General features: G+C 47.1%; 1 protein-coding gene across 1 annotated transcript in view; it reads left to right on the plus strand.

Moving 5' to 3' along the window:
* Window positions 1–853: 853 nt before the first annotated feature.
* The window catches only part of ogfrl1 (opioid growth factor receptor-like 1), a 93,599-nt gene continuing 72,623 nt past the window's right edge, over window positions 854–21,829 (plus strand). Inside the window, exon 1 of the mRNA XM_085996581.1 lies at window positions 854–1,619. Within this exon, the coding sequence (XP_085852707.1) occupies window positions 1,398–1,619 (222 nt within the window). The 5' untranslated portion in view covers window positions 854–1,397. The remainder of the gene's footprint in view (window positions 1,620–21,829) is intronic.

Below are 21,829 nucleotides of genomic sequence, written 5' to 3' on the forward strand. Positions count from 1 at the left end.
TTCTTCACACCGGCACCCCTTGCTCTTCACCCCATCACCCCTTGTTCTTCACCCCATCTGCCCTTTCCTCTTCAACCCGTCACCTCTTGTTCTTCACCCCGTCACCCCTTGTTCTTCACCCCATCACCCCTTGCTCTTCACCCTGCCACCCCTTGCTCTTCACCCTGTCTCCCCTTGCTCTTCCCCCTTTGCTCTTCACCCCGTCACCCCTTGTTCTTCACCCCGTCACCCCTTGCTCTTCGCCCCATCATTTCTTGATGACTATCTTATATTGATGGCCTCTAGTTATGCTCTTCCCCACAAGTGGAAACACTCTCTCTCTGCATTTACTTGAGCATGACTTCCTCCTATTTGTACTCTAGGATTGCCAGCTCTGGTTGGATGTATTCCTGGAGGTTCCTGTACATGACCTCTGGCCTCCAACTGCCCCACTCTCCTGCCATTGGTCGCCCAACATGTCCTTCTTGAGGGCACACACCACCTTCCCCACACCAATTGGATGCAGAAAAGACTCTTTGTTACCGGATTGGATGATTCTTGACTGTCAGTCGAACAGCATTTCCCCCCCCCCATCTCCAATATTTTTATAATAACTAGTAAACAGAAGTGGTCAGAGAAAATGCCGGCATCAGTGACCTGATGGCAATTCCTGGAGACGCCAGACAAATCCTGGAAAATTGCCAAAAAATTAACCTCTGCGGGTATAGATTTCACGATTTGGGTTCCGAGAGGGTGCATTTTGCCCCCCCCCCCTCCGCGTCATTCGAACTTCCAATGGCTCGGGGCTGATTGGTTTCAATATAAAAACAATATTTTGCTGAAATGTTCCTTTTCGTACCTCTCCTTGCCTGAAATTGACGCCCTCGCCGCGTGCGCTAGTTAATTATAAATCTAACATTTCGCTGCAATGTATCGAATCAAACAGCAGATGCCGCTGGCCGGCTCCCACACCTAAAGCAAGCACCTTGTGCCTCTCTCTCCTCTGTGGGCTGCGATACGCCTTTCCCGGAAGTATTATTGCAACAATCTGGTAAAATGGAAACGATGTTGCGACATTGGGAATAGGCGGAATGGTAGCGATGGGCAGACACTGATACAGGGAGAAATGTATCAATATTGCGGCTCAGTGTTACTGTGAAGAGAAGCTCTGTTTTGGTTAGCTTTGCAGAGAGGGTGTATTTGTGTCTGACCAGCTTCCTCCTGCTGCTGCTGGTGGGAGGAGGGGGATATTCTGCTTTGGCAGATACTGACCGGCTCTTTACACTGTGTGTGTGTTTTTAAATGTATTTATAAAAAGGGGGAAGTCTGCGAGCTAGCAAATCCGTGCCACCCCAGAGTCGATGGACGGTTGTCTGTGGGGTGGGGAGGGGGGTTTCCTTGGCAGTGCCCGCTTGTAAATGGGAAATTCGCAGTTTTGGAGCGTCAGGGAGCCAACGACTGTGGAGGAATGTGACTCGACCTGGCAAAGCGATTCGGAGCCGGAGGACCAGCAAGAGGAGCAGGAGCAGCAGCCGCAACAGCAGCAGCCCGCCCAGGAAGCGACTGCCTTAGCCGGGGAAGGGGAAGCAAGTGGGAGTGCAGAGGAAGCCGAGGCCGGCGGCGGTGGCGGCCAGGATCAGGTACAGTAAAAGCAGCAAGTCCGCGGGCAATGGGGGTCAGACACAGCCCCGGGGAGGCGGGCACGTTTCACAAGTCACCGGGACTGCTGCAGCTGGGGAGCTCTATTATAAAGTGGGACTTCCCCGTTTTGTTCTGTAATATCTTAAGTCAAGGCTATGGGTTTCAGGTGGAATGGCTAGGAATAGGAGTAGTCCACTCAGCCCCTGGAGCTTGTTCAGTGCCTTGGCTCCATAATCCTTGAATGCACTCGACTAGCAAATCTATTATTCTCAGATATAACATTATTAATTGAGCTAGCATCCACTGCTTTCTGTGGGAGAGAGATCCACACTTCTATCATGCTTTGCGTGAAGAAGTATCTCCTAACTTCTCCAATAAAAACAAAATGCTGGAAATACTCAGCAGGTCAGGCAGCTTCTGTAGAGAGAGACGTTTCAGGTCGATGACCCTTTCCTAACTTCTCTCCTGACTGGCCTGGCTCTGATTTTAAGGTTATCCCCCTTGTCCTAGATTTCCCCCACCAGCAGAACAAAGTTTCTTTCTCAATTCCTTTCAAAATACTAAAAAAAAAATCTCAATCAAATCACCCCTTAACCTTCTATATTCCAGGGAATAATAACCCTTGGAGCCTTGGTAACATTCTGGTGAATCCATGCTGCGCTCCTTCCGAGGCCAATATATCCTTTCTAAGATGCGGTGCCCAGAACTGTACACAGTGCTCCAGATGTGGTCTAACCAGGGCTTTGTATAGCTGCAGCAAAACTTCCTTTTATATTCTAGAACTCTAGTTATAAAGGCTAACATTTCATCATCCTTTTTCATTTTTTGTATCTGACTACTACATTTTAGTGATCTGTGTACATGGACCCCTAAATCTCTTTGGACCTCCACTGTTCCTAAATTTTCACCATTTGAATAATACGGATCCATCCTTTTTTGGTCTGAAATGGATGATTTCTCACTTAACCTGCGTTGAAATCCATCTGCCACAGTTTTGCCCACTCTTCTAATCTATCAATGTCTCTTTGTAATTTTATGCTTCAGTTTACTTACTATCAATGTTCCCTCAAATTTTTTTGGCATTGCATGGCCCCTTTAAGGCGCTGTGTGGGCCATTCAAAAGACCCCGCATGTGCAGTTTTTACATTGAAAAGCCGCCAAGCCAGTTGTGCGGGATCCCTGGAGTGCTGCACAGGGAACGTTGCTTACTATGCCACCAATCTTTGTCAGCAGCAAACTTGGCTCTGCTGTGTTAATTAAGTCATTAATAAATACTGTATAGTGAACAGTTGAGGCCCCAGCACAGATCCTTGTGTGACACCACTGGTCACTTCCTTCCAATTCGAGTACATAGCTATTATTCTTTCTCTCTATCTTCTAACCAGGTCAATAATTTGCCTTCAATTCCATGAGCTTTAATTTTAGAGCTTTAATTTTAGCTAACAGCCTCTTATATGGAACCTAATCAAATGCCTTTTGGAAGTTCATAGAAACATGGAAGATAGGAGCAGGAGTAGGCCATTCGGCCCCTCGAGCCTGCTCCACCATTCAATGCGATCATGGCTGATCATCCAAACTCAGTACCCTGTCCCTGCCTTCTCCCCATATCCCTTGATCCCTTTAGCCTTAAGAAATATATCTAACTCTTTCTTGAATATATTTAATGAATTGGCCTCTATTGCCTTCTGTGGTAGAGAATGCCACAGGTTCAACATTCTCTGGGTGAAGAAATTCCTTCTCATCTCTGTCCTAAATGGCTTACCCCTTATCCTTAGACTGTGACCCCTGGTTCTGGACTCCCCAGCCATCGGGAACATCCTTCCTGCATCTAGTCTGTCTAGTCCTGTTAGAATATTATAAGTTTCAATGAGATCCCCTCTCGTCCTTCTAAACTCCAGCGAGTATAAGCTCAATCGACCCAATCTCTCCTCATACGTCATTCCTGCCATCCCAGGTATCAGTCTGGTGAATCTTTGCTGCACTCCCTCCATGGCAAGAACATCTTTCCTCCGATAAGGCGACCAAAACTGCACACAATACTCAAGGTGTGGTCTCACCAAGGCCCTGTACAACTGCAGCAAGACATCCTTGTTCCTGTACTCGAGCCCTCTCGCTACGAAGGCCAACATACCATTTGCCTTCTTAACCGCCTGCTGCACCTGCATGCTTACCTTCAGCGACTGGTGCACAAGGACACCCAGGTCTTGTTGCACTTCCCCTTCTCCCAATCTATTGCCATTCAGATAATCTGCCTTCCTGTTTTTGCCACCAAAGTGGATAACCTCGCATTTATCCACATTATACTGCATCTGCCCAATCACCCAACCTGTCCAAATCATACTGGAGTTTCTCGGCATCTTCCTCACAGCACACACGTCCACCCAACTTTGTGTCATCTGCAAACTTGGAGATATTACATCTAGTTCCCTTGTCTAGATCATCATTAATATATATTGTGAATAGCTGGGGTCCTAGGATTGATCCCTGCGGTACCCCACTAGTCACTGCCTGCCACTCGGAAAAAGACCCGTTTATTCCAACTCTTTGCTTCCTGTCTGCCAACCAGTTCTCTATCCAAGTCAGTACCTTGCCCCCAATCCCATGCGCCTTAACTTTACACGCTAATCTCTTATGCGGGACCTTATCGAAAGCCTTCTGAAAGTCCAAATACACCATATCCACTGGTTCTCCCTTATCTATTCTACATAAGAACATAAGAACATAAGAAATAGGAGCAGGAGTAGGCCAATTGGCCCCTCGAGCCTGCTCCGCCATTCAATAAGATCATGGCTGATCTGATCCTAACCGCCAATCCACTATGACAGGACTATCTCCTGAATCTAACAGCATTAGACACACGAAAACAGGAGCAGGATCAGGCTACACGGCCCCTGGGCCCGCTCCGCTACCCACAGGGCCATGACCTATCCGAACCTAGACTCATGTCCAAATTCCTGCCCGCTCCCCGTAACCCTTAATTCCCTTTTCTACTAGGAAACTGTCTATTTCTGTTTTAAATTTATGTAATGATGTAGCTTCGACAGCTTTTTGGGGCAGCATATTCCATGGACCTACCACCCTCTGAGTGAAGTAGTTCCTCCTCATCTCAGTTTTGAAAGAGCAGCCCCTTATTCTAAGACTATGCCCCCTAGTTCTAGTTTCACCCATCATCTGGAACATCCTCCCTGCATCCACCCGATCCAACCCCTTCATAATCTTATATGTTTCAATGAGATCGCCTCTCATTCTTCTGAACTCCAATGAGTAGAGTCCCAATCTACTCAACCTCTCCTCATATGTCCATCCCCTCATCCCCGGGATTAATCGAGTGAACCTTCTTTGTACTGACTCGAGAGCAAGTATGTCCTTTCTTAAGTATGGACACCAAAACTGTATGCAGTATTCCAGGTGCGGTCTCACCAATACCTTGTACAACTGAAGCAATACCTCCCTATTTTTATATTCTATCCCCCTAGCAATGAAAGCCAACATTCCATTGGCCTTCTTAATCACTTGCTGCACCTGCATACTAACCTTTTGAGTTTCGTGCACCAGGACCCCCAGATCCCTTTGTACTTCAGTACTTTCCAGTTTCTTGCCATTAAGATAATAACTTGCTCTACGATTTTTCCTGCCAAAGTGCATAACCTCACACTTTCCAGTATTGTATTCCATCTGCCAAATCTCTGCCCACTTACTTAGCCTGTCTATGTCCCCTTGCAGGTTTTTTATGTCCTCCTCACTCACTACTTTCCCTCCCATCTTAGTATCATCTGCAAACTTTGACGTGTTACACTCAGTCCCCTCCTCCAAATCGTTAATATAGATTGTAAAGAGTTGGGGACCCAGCACTGACCCCTGCGGAACACCACTGGTTACTGATTGCCAGTCTGAATATGAGCCATTTATCCCAACTCTCTGCCTTCTGTTAGATAGCCAATCCTCTATCCATGCCAGAATATTACCCCCAATCCCGTGATTTTTTATCTTAAGCAATAATCTTTTGTGTGGCACCTTGTCAAATGCCTTTTGGAAGTCTAAATACACTACGTCCACTGGTTCACCTTTATCCACCCTATATGTTATTTCCTCAAAGAACTCCAGCAAATTTGTCAAACATGACTTCCCCTTCATAAAACCATGCTGACTTTGTCTTATTAAATTATGATTATCCAAATGTCCTGTTACTGTCTCCTTAATAATGGACTCCAAAATTTTACCTACCACAGATGTTAGGCTAACCGGTCTATAGTTTCCAGCCTTCTGTCTACTGCCCTTTTTAAATAAGGGTGTTACATTAGCAGTTTTCCAGTCTGCCGGGACCTTTGCTGAGTCCAGGGAGTTTTGGAAGATTATTACCAATGCATCCACAATCCCTACCGCCACTTCCCTCAAAACCCTGGGATGTAAGCCATCAGGTCCAGGTGATTTATCCGCCTTGAGTCCCATTATTTTACCAAGTACTACTTCCTTAGTGATTTTAATCGTATTTAGCTCCTCCCCCCCCTATAGCCCCCTGCTTGTCAAGTGTTGGGATATTCTTGGTGTCCTCTACTGTAAAGACTGATGTAAAATATTCATTCAGTGTTTTTGCCATCTCCATATTTCCCACCATTAATTTCCCAGTCTCATCCTCTAAGGGACCAACATTTACTTTAGCCACCCTTTTTCTTTTTATATAACTATAAAAACTCTTACTATCTGTCTTTATATTTTTTGCTAATTTACTTTCATAATGTATCTTCCCTTTCTTAATCAATCTTTTTGTTATTTTTTGCTGTCTTTTAAAGTTTTCCCAATCCTCTATCCTCCCACTAGATTTGGCTACCTTATATGCCCTTGTTTTTAGTCGAATACTATCCTTAATTTCTTTACTTAGCCACGGATGGCTGTCTTTTCTTTTACACCCTTTTTTTCTCAGTGGAATATACTTTTTTTGGAATTTGTAAAATAACTCCTTAAATGTACACCACTGATCATGTATCGTCTTATCCTTTAACCTATTTTCCCAATCCACTTTACTCAATTCCGCTCTCATACCTTCATAGTCTCCTTTATTCAAGCTTAGCACGCTTGTTTGAGATACAGCCTCCTCACCCTCTAACTGAATATGGAATTCAACCATGTTATGGTCACTCATTCCAAGGGGATCCTTTACTAGGACATTTTTAATTAATCCTGTCTCGTTACACAGGACCAGATCTAAGGTTGCTTGCCCCCTGGTTGGTTCAGTTACATACTGCTCAAGAAACCCATCCCTAATACACTCAATGAACTCATCCTCAAGGCAGCCCTGCCCAATTTGATTCGTCCAATTTATATGATAGTTAAAATCCCCCATAATTATAGATGTTCCCTTATTACAAGCCTCAACTATTTCCTGATTGATACTCCGTCCAACCGAGTTGCGACTGTTCGGAGGCCTATATACTACACCCACTAGTGTTTTTTTCCCCTTATTATTCCTTATCTCCACCCAAACTGTTTCATTATCCTGATCCTTTGACCCAATATCATTTCTCTGTATTACAGTGATTCCTTCCTTTATTAACATAGCCACCCCACCTCCCCTTCCTTCCTGCCTGTCCTTCCTGATTGTTAAATAACCTGGTATGTTTAATTCCCAGGCATTGTCACCCTGCAGCCATGTTTCTGTAATGGCCACAAGATCATACCCATATGTAGCTATTTGTGCCTTTAACTCGTCTATTTTGTTACGAATGCTACGTGCATTCAGATAGAGAACTTTCAAATATGTTTTGTGACACTTAGTTCCTGCTATTGCCCTTTTTATTACTTTACCTTTTACTCCACACGTTCTACCCCTTCCTGACACGCTCTGGTTTTTAATTTCCCCACTGCTACCTAAGTCTATGACCTTCTCTGTTGTCATTTGTATTATTTGCTCTCTGGGAACCTCCCCCCCACTAGTTAGTTTAAAGCCCTCTCTACAGCCCTAGTTATATGATCCGCCAGGACTCTAGTCCCAGCACTGGCCAAGTGAAGCCCGTCCCAACGGAACAGCTCCCTCCTGTCCCAGTACTGGTGCCAGTGTCCCAGGAAGCAAAACCCATTTCTCCCACACCAGTCTTTGAGCCACGCATTTAACTCTCTAATTTTATTTGTCCTAGCCAAATTCGCTCGTGGCTCAGGTAATAATCCAGAGATTATTACCCTTGTGGTTCTGCTTTTTAATTTGGCCCCTAGCTGCTCAAACTCCCTCAGCAGAACCTCCTTCCTTGTCCTATCTGTCGTTGGTACCAACATGGACCACGACAACTGGATCCTCCCCCTCCCACTCCAAGTTTCTGTCCAGCCCAGAGGAGATGTCCTTAACCCTGGCACCGGGTAGGCAACACAGCCTATGGGACTCTCGCTCTTGGCTGCAGAGAACTCTATCTATCCCCCTAATAATACTATCCCCTACCACTACAACATTTCTATTTACTCCCCCCTCTTGAATGGCCCCCCTCTCCACGGTGCTGTGGCCAGGTTGCTCATCCTCCCTGCAGCCCCTGCTTCCGTCTCCACAGGGAGTAAGAAGCTCGAACCTGTTGGACAAGAGCAACGGCTGCGGCTCCTCCAACACTACCTTCTGGATCCCCGTACCTGCCTCACTCGTGGTCACACCGTCCAGTCCCTGACCATGGGCTACATCTGAATTAATTAACTTCATAGGTGTGACCACCTCCTGAAACAGAGTCCAGGTACTTCTCCCCCTCCCTGATGTGTCGCAGTATCTGAAGCTCAGACTCCAGCTCATCAACACGGAGCTGGAGATCCTGTAGCAGCAGACACTTGTCACAGATGTAATCACCGTTAGCCTCAATGGGGTCTACCGGCTCCCACATCTCGCAACAGTAACACATCATCTGCTCCATTCTATGTAATTAATTATAAATTTTTTTATTTAATTAGATTAAATCAATCCCTCTAAATTACACCAGTTTAATGGTTAACCAACTGTCTCCCTTACAGCACAGACCCTAGAAAAAAACCGCCGAATTTAAGCTTGTAATAAAAAGAAGAAATACTCACCAACCAATCCAACCAATCACCTACCTGCTTCCTGGTGACGTCACTCTTGGATTATTTTTTACCTCTCTCCTCTGCTGTTGATTTGGTATGCCTCTGGTCGCTGCCGCTGGTTTTTATGCCGGTTATAGCTCCTCCTGACCTCGCTGCTCACTCCTAGGTCTGATGCTGGTCTCGGGCCTCTGGTTGCTGCCGCTGGTTTTTATGCCGGTTATAGCTCCTCCTCCTGACCTCGCTGCTCACTCCTAGGTCCGATGCTGGTCTCGGGCCTCTGGTCGCTGCCGCTGGTTTTTATGCCGGTTATAGCTCCTCCTCCTGACCTCGCTGCTCACTCCTAGGTCTGATTCTACCAGTTACATCCTCAAAAAATTCCAGTAGATTAGTCGAGCACAATTTACCTTTTGTAAATCCATGTTGACTTTGTCCGATCCTATATCCATAGACATTACCTGCCTACTACTTTAGTTACTTCCTCAAAAAATTGAATTAGGTTTGTTAGACATAACCTACCCTTTACAAATCCATGTTGGCTGTCTCTAATCAGCTCAAATTTGTCTAAGTGCTCAGTCACTCTGTCCTTAATTATAAATTCCAATAATGTCGGCACAACAGATGTTAGACTAACAGGTCTATAATTTCCTGTATTTTTCTCTTCCCACCTTTCTTAAATAATGGAGTTACATTTTCAATTTTTCAACCTAAAGGGGTAATTCCTGAAATGAGAGAGCTTTTGAAGATTATGGCTAAAGCATCTGCAATTTCTGCACATACTTCCTATAAAACCCTGGGGTGGAAACCATCAGGTCCTGGGGGGTTTTCAGCATCTCATGCCATTATTTTTTCTTCTACTGTTTTCTTGCTTATGTTTAACTTTAGTGAGTTCTGGTCCTTGATTCATTATTAATATCCCTGGAATGTCAGGTATATTATCCTCTTCCTCAACTTTGAAGACTGACACACAGTAATTATTCAACATGTCAGCCATTTCCTTATTCTCATTTGCAGTATTACCTACAACGTTTTTAGGGGGCCTACATTACCCTTGACTACCTTTTTTTCTTTCAATATAATTGTAAAAACTTTTTGTTAATCTTGATATCCCTCGCAAATTTCTTTTTTGCATTACCTTTTGGAACTCTTACTATTTTTTTTTGTCTTCCTTTGCTGTTCTTCATATCTCTCCCAGTCCCTTGGACCTACAATAGTCTTTGCACTTTTGTATGCTCTTCCCTTTAGTTTTGTGTTCTCTCTCGCCTCTTGTCGACTGTGGCTGTTTCATTTGGTAAGTAGAGATCTTGTCCCTTAGGGTGTATGCTGGTCCTATATTGAGCTAAATTCTCTTTTGAACACCACCCACTTTTCATCTGTCATTTTACCCAATAACAGTTTTGACCAGTTTCCTGTTGTCAATCTCTGTCTCATCCTGTTAAAGTTAGCTGCACCAAAATCTAGAATGTTAATAACTGTGTGGTACGTTTCTCCTTTTCAAACCTAACATTGAGTCGATTATATTATGATCACTGTTAGTTAAATGTTCCCTTATTGCTAGATTATTATAAAAGTCTGGCTCTCTACTAAATCTAGTATGGCCTGCCCTGTTGGTTCTAGAACATACTGCTCCAGAAAATTATCTTGAATGTGCTTGAGAGATTCACTACCTTTCTGACTTGAGCTACTGTGCTCTTCCCAATCGATATGAAAGTTAAAGTCTCCCATTAAAACAACTGCTTTTGCTACAATCCTCTCTAATCTCTGAATGAATACCTTCTATCACTTCATTTCTGCCATCAGGAGGCCCATAGACAACTCCCATTACAGTTTGAAATTCTCTTATTCCTTAGTTCTAACCATAGAGTCTCCGCTGATTGCTTTCTCTTACCGGTACTTTTACAACATTAGTAAGATAGGGTATCTTTAATCAATAAGGCTACCCCTCCTCCTCATCCAGTTTCCCTATCCTATCTAACCACCTTATACCATGGAATATTTAACTCCCAATCTTGACCAGCTTGCAGCCATGTCTCAGTAATGGCCACCATGTCATACCTTCTAAGTTGTATAGGAGCCTCTAATTCACTTAATTTATTTCTTATACAATTAGTATATAAAACTCTTTTTTTGGGCAAGAGACCCTAACCTGTCCTCCTGCCCTGATGCTATCTTTCTCACCATTTAACTTAACACATTTTTTATTTGTCACTCCTGATGTAACTACTTTAGATATTTTAGTATTCCCTTCACCTGGAGTATCTATATCATTGTTTGTGACCTGAACTCCACTCTTGGCCCATTTTATTTATCTTTAAAACTATCGTTTTTACTATTGTTTCTGACTGACCCCACCCTCCAATTATTAGTTTAAAGTCTCTTTTGCCACTGTATTTATCCTTTCTGCTAGGACGCTGGTCCCAGCCCGGTTCAGGTGCAGCCCATCCCAGCAGTACAGCTCCCTGCTGTCCCAGTACTGGTGCTAGTGTCCCATGAAATGAAACCTCTCGGTCCCACACCACCCCTTCAGCCACGTGTTCACTTTCCTGATCTGTTTGTCCCTATACCAATTAGCATGAGGCTTGGGTAATAATCCTGAGATTACCACCCTTGAGGTCCAGCTTTTTAATTTAGCTCCTAACTCCTGATACTCCCTCAGCAGGACCTCCTCCATTTTCTTCCCTAAGTCATTGGTCCCGATATGGACCACGACAACTGGATCTTGTCCCTTTCCAAATTCCTTTCCAGCTGCATCAAGATATCCCTTACCCTGGCACCAGGTAGGCAACACAACCTTTGAGACTATCGATCATGGCTGCATCCTCTGTAACTACTACATTTCTATTCGGCTCCTCTTTCTCTTTTTCCCCCCCCCCCCCGCAAGCTTTGGACAGCCCTCTGCTTCGGTGCCTAACTCCGCATTGTGACTGTCCTCCCCGCAGTCTTTCTCCATATCCTCACAGGTATCGAGTATATTGTACATGTTGGACAGGGCCAGTGCCTGCGGGACCTCCTCTATCTCCCCTTGGTTCCCTGCTGACTGACTGTTACACTTGCCCCTTCCTGCACCTGTGCTTTCCTCTGAGCTGCGACTCTGGAGAAAACGATCCAGAAATTCCTCCCTCTCCCTTATGTGACAGAGTGCCTCTAACTCGCACTCCAGCTCAAGGACTCTGAGCTGGAGTGTCTCGAGGCAGAGACGTTTCCTGCCGATGTGGCAGAGCTGCACTGAAGGGCAGATCTGATCCCAGAACATTTCTGGCAAGCCCTCCATTGCTCAATAGCTGCAGATTCATAACCTTGTTAGACAGCTGATGTTGTTTAAAATAAGTCTGCTTATTGCCAACTTTTGCTGCTGCCCTCCTAAACAATTCACATATTACATGAATCCCCCCTACAATTCACATATATTACATGAATCCCCCTACAATTCACATATTACATGAATCCCCCTACAATTCACATATTACATGAATCCCCCTACAATTCACATATTACATGAATCCCCCCTACAATTCACATATTACATGAATCCCCCTACAATTCACATATTACATGAATCCCCCCTACAATTCACATATTACATGAATCCCCCCTACAATTCACATATTACATGAATCCCCCTACAATTCACATATTACAAGAATCCCCCTACAATTCACATATTACAAGAATCCCCCTACAATTCACATATTACATGAATTCCCCCCTACATGCCTCATGTTCATGCACCTTCCATTACTATTGGAGCAGTATGTCTCGGACAGCATTTTGCAATTAAGTAATTAACTCTGTCTCCTGTCCATAGAGAAAGATGGGAGGGTAGCATTGTGTGCCAGTCTCTGACTCTGCACAACAACAGAACAAGGTTACTCACCCACATTCTGTCAAGGGCAGATTCACAACCAATGTCTTGCTCTCAGTCAGCTGTCAAATGGAAGTCAAGTACTTCACTGTTCTATTTAATATGGTCATTCCAATTGTTTTATTGAAACTGGGGTAACACTGCCTCATAATGGGCCTCCTTGTGTTCTTTTGCTGGAGAGCAGATAGGACAGCACTGAATTCCAGCTTGGTCAGTAGGTATTTGCTCTTGAGTCATCTTTTGGAAAGGAGTTGCATCAGAGAACGGACCTTCTCTATTCAAAGACAGAGCTGGACAACAGAATTAAATATAAGAATATTGAGATGAGGTTTGCGGTCAGAGCATGCATGGTCCATGATTGAGTCTCCGGCTGGAATGCAGAGGGAGATGGACACGGAATTAAATTCTCGCGTACATTGAAGGGCATTGGTTTGTTCAAAAACTTTACTAAGTTAGGAAATAACTAGGCACAAACCTACTTCATTATCAGACTGGACGGGTGCCAATGACTGACTTACTCTTTGTGTGTTCTAAGTAGCAAATTTTGAGATGTGAAAAAACTATTATTTTGATTTGCAAAGATGAGTACCATTTGTAATCATCACATCTGAAAACACGACATCGGGTTCCACATTTCATTGACACCCAGATCTGCCTCCCCACCACTTCTCTCGACCCCTGTGCTGCCTCTGTTTTCAGACTGCTTGTCTAACATACAGTACTGGGTGAGCAAAAATGTCCTCCGATTAAACATTGGGAAGACTGAAGCCATTGTCTTTGGCTCCTGCCACAAACTCCGTTCCCTAGCCATTGACTCCATCCCTCTCCCTGGCCAGTGTTTCGGGCTGAACCAGACTGTTCGCAACCAATGGCATCCTATTTGACCCTGAGCTGAGCTTCCGACACCATATCCTCTCCATCACTAAGACCACCTACTTCCACCTCCATAACATCGCCTGACTCCGTGCCTGTCTCCGCCCCTGCCTCAGCCCATCTGCTGCTGAAACCCTCATCCATGCCATTGTTACCTCTAGACTTGGCTATTCTAACGCACTCCTGGCCGGCCTCCCATCTTCCACTCTCCATAAACTTGAGTTCATCCAAAACTCTGCTGCCCGTGTCCGAACTCTCAAAATCCCATTCACCCATCACCCCTGTGCTCGCTGACTTACATTGCCTCCCGCTCTGCAATGCCTCAATTTTAAAATTCTTATGCTTGTGTCAAATCCCTCCAAGGCCTCGCCCCTCCCTATCTCTGGAATCTCCTGCAGCCCTGAGAGAGAGTCCTGCGTTCCTCCAGTTCTGGCTTCTTGTGCATCTCCGACTTCCTTTGCCCCACCCCACCTCTCTACCCCTCTCTCTTCCTTTAAGATGCTCCTTAAAACCTCTCTTTAGGGGAAACAGCTCTTTACAGCCCTTCATCCAAAAATATATCCATTAACCCCATTCTCTGTTTTCTCAGCTCTGGAATTCCTCTGTAAATCTCTCGCCTCTCTACTTCTTTCTCCTCCTTTAAGACGCTCCTTAAAACCTACTTCTTTGAACAATCTTTTGGTCACCTGCCCTAATATCTACATATGTGGCTCTGTCAAATTTTGTTTGATAATCGCTCCTGTGAAGCTCCTTGGGGCATTTTACTACTTTAATTACTACCATTGGGCAGGATTTTCATTCAGGAGTCGGGTTGGAGGCGAGACTACAACTTTCGGGGTTGTTGTCCCGCCTCCATCGAGATGCGGCCAATCCACGCGATTTTAACTTGATTGACCTTGTTGAGCCCGCTCAGCAGGCCAATTAAGGGGCAACAGGTGACGTCACAGACTGAAAATTTCATCTGTTCAGAGGTTTTGACAGATGAAATATCAGCGTTTCACAGCTGTTTGAAGCTGTCAAACACTGACAATCTGACTTCTAACATGAGTCCTTTTCCACAGACTCAGTTAGAAATCACTCCCGCACATAAGCTGCAGGCTGTCACTTTTGACAGTTCGCAGCCATTCTGCTTTCTGTGCCAGTGAGATGAGGGGCTCCTGAGACCTAAAGGAAGGAAGGCTGAAAAGGTATGTAAAACTTATTTAATCACTTTAGACACACCAAACACACTTACCTTTGCACTCATGCACACATCACTCACCTGAACACCGACATCTCGACCCCTCCAAGTCCTTCAACCTGACGGCCCGCCTCCTCTAACTTGACGTAGTTTGGAGCCGTCGGGAATCCCACACTTCAACCTTAAAAATAAGGATTAGGCTAAAAACTGCCTGTTAACAGGCAATTAATTGGCACTAATCCCTTCCTGCCTCGGGGGGGGGGCAGGTACCCGCCTCCTTTGAAGCTGGCATGGAGGCGGTTTTGGGTGCGGGAAGGGGTCAGGACCCCTGATTTCGGGATTTTAACCCCCCGCACGCCTCCAATCCCGACTCCACGGCCCAATGAAAATCCTGCCCATTATATAAATGCAAGTTGTTGGGGAAAAGGAGACCGTTGCACCTTTTCTCCTGATTTCAAACTTGCCACAAATTGTAAACCTTTCAGGAAGTATATTACTTAATGAAAATAAAATAATTCATATTTGGATATGTATTTTTAAAATGTTAATGGAAGTATTGAGATGGTGTACACTTTTATTTTAAATTTATAAAAAGACTTGTCTTTACATAGCGCCTTTCACGACCTCAGGATGTTCCAAATTGCTTTACATCCAATGAAGTGTAGTCACTGTTGTAATGTAGGAAAAATAAGCACATTGGATCAGCTCAGGGCCCTGACTGGCTCGGTCCTACGCGGTCCCTAATTCCCACATCTTGTAAATGAGCGCGAGACTCGTTATTTCTGGTTTTTTAATTTAATCACACTGAGCACACACAGCAGTTGAGCAAACTCTGCCATGCCGTGCCGTATCCCACAGACTGGATCATAATCCAGTTGAGCGCTACCTCTCCCTTTCTCCTAGCGGGTTTCTAGTAAGTAGCTTTATTTCCACAGCTATAATCTCTGGTGCACTCTGAGAATATTGCTGTGGAATCTCTAATTATGTCCTTTAGATGCTTCTATTTAAACATTAAATAAAAAACCCATTGAAAGGCAGTAATTCATAAGCCATTCTGGTATTTCTTATAACTCCAAATATATCCACTATTCACAAAAGTCCACCACCAAAGGTATAATTAAATGTGTTTTAATTTTAATTTTGCCTGCTCTATTCATTTTGATTTATGGATTCAGAATGACAATTTTCAGTGTAATTATCCAAAGTCTAAGTTTGTGATGCTGCTTCTATGAAGTTTCCATGGTGACGTGTTGATGCGGTGATACTTGGCGAGTTAAGTTGAGAACTCATTGTACAAACCTACCAGTTATGTAATGTAATCAACCTGTGCCTGCAGATAAATTAATCTGTACATAACTACATTACTGTAGCATGAAAATGTATCAGTGCCACACAGTGAAATAGCATGGCAAAATAATCAGGGTGGAGATGGCAGTGTGTTATGCACAGTCTGAAAGGATGATGGAAGCAGATTCAATAGTAGCTTTCAAAGGTAATTGGATATATACTTGAGAAGGAAACATATTTGCAGGACTATGGCTAAAGAGCTGGAGAGTGGGACTAATTGGAAAGCTCTTTCAAAGAGCCGGCACAGGCATGATGGCTGAATGACGGCCTCCTGTGCTGTAAGATTCTATGTGAGACACGGGTTCCAGGTTGAGTTGTCAATCTCAGTCATGCTGCTGTGAGGTGACGCCTAAAGTTGGGGAAATAAGACCTCTCCTAGACCTAGCAGTACAGGAACTATCATATCCTATAATGACTTACCACCTCGGTCTGTAGCTATCTATATACACAGTGTCTATTAACACCGCTGTGTCAGCTAATGAGCTGGAGGCAGGGTGTGATGTACGGCAGGACTCGTAGCAAACTGTATATCTTTAAGCAAACGGGGGGGGGGGGGACCCCTGAGATTTCAGTCTCGCTTGACCTTTGTTCATTTTAAACTGGTATTTTTAGTTTATGGTAGTTTTAATAACGAAACCAACTGTGGGAAGTGAGATAAAAACAGAAAATGCTGGAAAATACTGAGCAGATCAGGCAGCATCTGTGGAGAGAGAAACAGAGTTAATGTTTCAGGTCAATGACCTTTCATCAGAACTGTGTTTTTATTTCAGATTTCCAGCATCTGCAGTATTATGCTTCTATAGGAAGTGAGCTGCCATAAATCTTACCAGTGCCCTTTTTTTGTGATTTTGGGGGCGGGGTGGGGGGGGGGGTGCAGGGTGGAGAGCAATTTCAAATATGAAATACCTTTAATATACAATTCTTGAGTTAGAATGTGGAGACGAAGGCAATTTTGTACCACTGATCTCCCAATCCAACCTGCTTACCCTTGAGGTTTACTCATCCAAAAACAATGGAGTCATGTCCTCTGAGAAAGCAATCTACCTGTGTAGATCGTACCAGCCATACCAGATGGTCAGTTCTGGCGACCTCTGTGATGTTTGTTGTTTTTGGCTTTGTTTGTACAAGGAGGGCTTTGTGCACAAGCTGCCTCAGTTGCACCTGTGCTCAGAACCACGTATGTCTAAATAAGCACCCTTACTATGTTCCAGCATTCTGAGAAAGTGACATGTTACATAAGGACATAAGAACATAAGAAATAGGAGCTGGAATAGGCCATTTGGCCCTTCGAGCCTGCTCCGCCATTCAACAAGATCATCAGCTCCACCTTCTCGCACTATCCCCATATCCCTTAATTCCCAAAAATGTATCGATCTCTGTCTTGAATATATTCAACGACGGAGCATCCACAGCTCTCCGGGGTAGAGAATTCCAAAGATTCACAACCTTTGAGTGAAGAAATTTCTCCTTATCTTGGTCCTAAATGGCCTACCCCTTATTCTGTGACTGACCCTGTGTTCTAGATTCCCCAGCCAGGGGAAACATTTTCCCAGCATTAACCCTGTCTAGCCCCTTAAGAATTTGTTATGTTTCAATTAGATCACCTCTCATTCTTCTAAACTCTGGGAATATAGACCTAGTCTACTCTATCTCTCCTGATAGGGCAATCCCCTCATCCCAGCAATCCCTCATCCCAGGAACCAGTCTAGTGAACCTTCGCTGCACTCCCTCTAAGGCCAGTATGTCTTTGCTTAGGTAAGGAGACCAGAACTGTACACAGTACTCCAGGTATGGCCTCATCAATGCCCTGTATAATTGTAGTAAGACTTCTTTACTCTTGTAATCTAATCCCTTTGTAACAAAAGCTAACATACATTTGCATCCCTAATTGCTTGCTGTACCTGCATGTTAACTCATATACAAGGACACCCGGGTCCCTCTGAATGCAAACATTTCCCAGTCTCACCATTCAAAAAATATTCGGCTTTTTTGTTTTTCCTACCAAAGTGGATAACTTCACACTTCCCCCACATTGTATTCCATTTGCCATGTCCTTGCCCACTCAGTCAACCTGCATATATCTTTCCCAATTAACTTCGTATCATCAGCAAACTTGGATACATTACACTCAGTCCCTTCACCTAAGTCATTAATATAGATTGTAAATTAAATTCCGCGCAGAAAGCTGGACAGTAGCTGGGAGGAGGGGGGGGGCGGGGGGGGGGGGGGGGGAAGAGTGGCAGGAGCCCCGGGAATCCAAACAGACTTGTTTGAGTCTTGTGACCTCCAAGCCAATCGTAATTGCAGCTCTTGAAGGCTGTGTTCCGATGTTTCATGGGTTGCTGTGTAACGCCAGGAGGGGTTTGGTTTTCTCCCTTGAACTCTGACCTTTCGGCGGGAGAATCCCCCGTGCTCTAATTCTTGGTCTTTCAGCCTTCTGTGCCTGCTCGCGGGATGCCGGGGCCGCACATGCACAGTACCCAGTTGGGCCATGCTTTCGCCCGTGCCATGCGGAGGTTAGGGGATATGTTGGTGGCTGGGGGGGTGGGAGGAGATTGAGGATTGAAAGTAGAGATGGAGAGACACACTTGGGATGGGGGGGGGGGGAGAGAGAGACTGTGTGGGGGGGGAGAGAGACACTGTGGGGAGGGGGAGAGACTGGAGGGGGGAGAGACTGTTGGGGGGGGGGGGAAGAGAGACTGTGGGGGGGGGGAGAAGAGAGAGAGACTGTGGGAGGGGGGGGAGAGAGACTGTGGGGGGGGGGGGAAGAGAGAGAGAGACGGGGGGGGGAAGAGAGAGAGACTGTGGGGGGGGGGAGAAGAGAGAGACTGTGGGGGGGGGAGAAGAGAGAGACTGTGGGGGGGGGAGAAGAGAGAGACTGTGGGGGGGGGAAGAGAGAGAGAGACTGGGGGGGGAAGAGAGAGAGAGACTGGGGGGGGAAGAGGAGAGAGACTGTGGGGAGGGGGAGAAGAGAGAGAGACTGTGGGGAGGGGGAGAAGAGAGAGAGACTGGGAGGGGGAAGAGAGAGAGAGACTGGGGGGAAGAGGGGGGAAGAGGGGGGGGGGAGAGAGAGACTGTGTGGGGGGGGGAGAGAGAGACTGTGTGGGGGGGGGAGAGAGAGACTGTGTGGGGGGGGGGGAGAGAGACTGGGAGGGAGAGAGAGACTGGGAAGAGAGACTGGGGGGGAGAAGAGAGAGAGACTGGGGGGGGGGAAGAGAGAGAGAGACTGGGGGGGAAGAGGGGGGGAAGAGGGGGGGAAGGGGGGGAAGAGGGGGGGAAGGGGGGGAAGAAGGGGGGGAAGAGAGAGAGAGACTGGGGGGGAAGAGAGAGAGAGACTGGGGGGGGAGAGAGACTGGGGGGGGGAGAGAGACTGGGGGGGGGAGAGAGACTGGGGGGGGGAGAGAGACTGGGGGGGAAAGAGAGAGAGAGACTGGGGGGGAAGAGAGAGAGAGAGACTGGGGGGGAAGAGAGAGAGAGAGACTGGGGGGAAGAGAGAGAGACTGGGGGGGGAAGAGAGAGAGACTGTGGGGGGAGAGAGAGAGAGAGAGACTGGGGGGGGAGAGAGAGAGAGAGACTGGGGGGAAGAGAGAGAGAGAGACTGGGGGGGAAGAGAGAGAGGACTGGGGGGGAAGAGAGAGAGACTGGGGGGGAAGAGAGAGAGAGAGGACTGGGGGGGAAGAGAGAGAGAGAGACTGGGGGGAAGAGAGAGAGAGAGACTGGGGGGAAGAGAGAGAGAGAGACTGGGGGGGAAGAGAGAGAGAGAGAGACTGGGGGGGGAAGAGAGAGAGAGAGAGAGAGACTGGGGGGGAAGAGAGAGAGAGACTGGGGGGGAAGAGAGAGACTGGGGGAAGAGAGAGAGAGAGACTGGGGGGGAAGAGAGAGAGAGAGATTGGGGGGAAGAGAGAGAGAGAGACTGGGGGGAAGAGAGAGAGAGAGACTGGGGGGGAAGAGAGAGAGAGACTGGGGGGGAAGAGAGAGAGAGAGAGAGAGAGAGACTGGGGGAGAAGAGAGAGAGAGAGAGACTGGGGGGGAAGAGAGAGAGAGAGACTGGGGGGGAAGAGAGAGAGAGAGAGACTGGGGGGGAAGAGAGAGAGAGAGGAGAGAGAGACTGGGGGGAAGAGAGAGAGAGAGACTTGGGGGGAAGAGAGAGAGAGAGGACTGGGGGGGAAGAGAGAGAGAGAGACTGGGGGGGAAGAGAGAGAGAGAGACTGGGGGGGAGAGAGAGAGACTGGGGGGAAGAGAGAGAGAGAGAGACTGGGGGGGAAGAGAGAGAGAGAGAGACTGGGGGGGAGAGAGAGAGAGAGACTGGGGGGGAAGAGAGAGAGAGGACTGGGGGGAAGAGAGAGAGAGAGAGAGAGAGAGACTGGGGGGAGAGAGAGAGAGAGAGAGACTGGGGGGGAAGAGAGAGAGAGAGACTGGGGGGGAAGAGAGAGAGAGAGACTGGGGGGGAAGAGAGAGAGAGAGACTGGGGGGAAGAGAGAGAGACTGGGGGGAAGAGAGAGAGAGAGACTGGGGGGGAAGAGAGAGAGAGAGAGAGAGAGACTGGGGGGGAAAGAGAGAGAGAGAGACTGGGGGGGAAGAGAGAGAGAGAGAGAGAGACTGGGGGGGAAGAGAGAGAGAGACTGGGGGGAGAGAGAGAGAGAGAGAGACTGGGGGGAGAGAGAGAGAGAGAGACTGGGGGGGAAGAGAGAGAGAGAGACTGGGGGGGAGAGAGAGAGAGAGAGACTGGGGGGAAGAGAGAGAGAGAGAGAGAGAGACTGGGGGGAGAGAGAGAGAGAGACTTGGGGGGGAAAGAGAGAGAGAGAGACTGGGGGGGAAAGAGAGAGAGAGAGAGACTGGGGGGGAAGAGAGAGAGAGAGGGACTGGGGGGGGAGAAGAGAGACTGGGGGAAGAGAGAGAGAGAGGAGACTGGGGGGGAAGAGAGAGAGAGAGAGACTGGGGGGAGAAGAGAGAGAGAGAGACTGGGGGGAAGAGAGAGAGAGACTGGGGGGAAGAGAGAGAGAGGAGAGAGAGACTGGGGGAGAGAGAGAGAGAGAGAGACTGGGGGGAAGAGGAGAGAGAGAGACTGGGGGGGAAGAGAGAGAGAGAGAACTGGGGGGAAGAGAGAGAGAGAGACAGGGGGAAGAGGAGAGACTGGGGGGGAAGAGAGAGAGAGAGGACTGGGGGGGAAGAGAGAGAGAGAGAGAGAGGACTGGGGGGGAAGAGAGAGAGAGAGACTGGGGGGAGAAGAGAGAGAGAGAGAGAGAGAGGGACTGGGGGGAAGAGAGAGGAGAGAGAGAGAGACTGGGGGGGAGAGAGAGAGAGAGAGGACTGGGGGGGAAGAGAGAGAGAGAGAGACTGGGGGAAGAGAGAGAGAGAGACTGGGGGGGAAGAGAGAGAGAGAGAGACTGGGGGGAAGAGAGAGAGAGAGAGAGAGAGAGACTGGGGGGGGAAGAGAGAGAGAGAGAGAGACTGGGGGGGAAGAGAGAGAGAGAGAGAGAAGACTGGGGGGGAGAGAGAGAGAGAGAGACTGGGGGGGAAGAGAGAGAGAGAGAGACTGGGGGGGAAGAGAGAGAGAGGACTGGGGGGGAAGAGAGAGAGGAGAGAGACTGGGGGGGAAGAGAGAGAGAGAGACTGGGGGGAAGAGAGAGAGGAGAGGAGAGACTGGGGGGGAAGAGAGAGAGGACTGGGGGGGAAGAGAGAGAGAGAGAGTGGGGGGAAGAGAGAGAGAGGAGAGAGAGATGGGGGGGAAGAGAGAGAGAGAGATGGGGGGAAGAGAGAGAGAGAAGAGGAGACACTGGGGGAAGAGAGTAAGAGACGGGGGGGGAAGAGAGAGAGAGAGGACTGGGGGGAAGAGAGAGAGAGAGAGACTGGGGGGGAAGAGTGGAGAGAGAGAGAGAGAGACTGGGGGAAAGAGAGAGAGATACTTGGGGGGAAAAGAG

The sequence above is a fragment of the Somniosus microcephalus genome, chromosome 9, assembly GCF_052327205.1.
Source record: "Somniosus microcephalus isolate GS21.2 chromosome 9, FLI_Smic_1.0, whole genome shotgun sequence".
In the NCBI taxonomy this organism is placed as follows: Eukaryota; Metazoa; Chordata; class Chondrichthyes; order Squaliformes; family Somniosidae; genus Somniosus; species Somniosus microcephalus.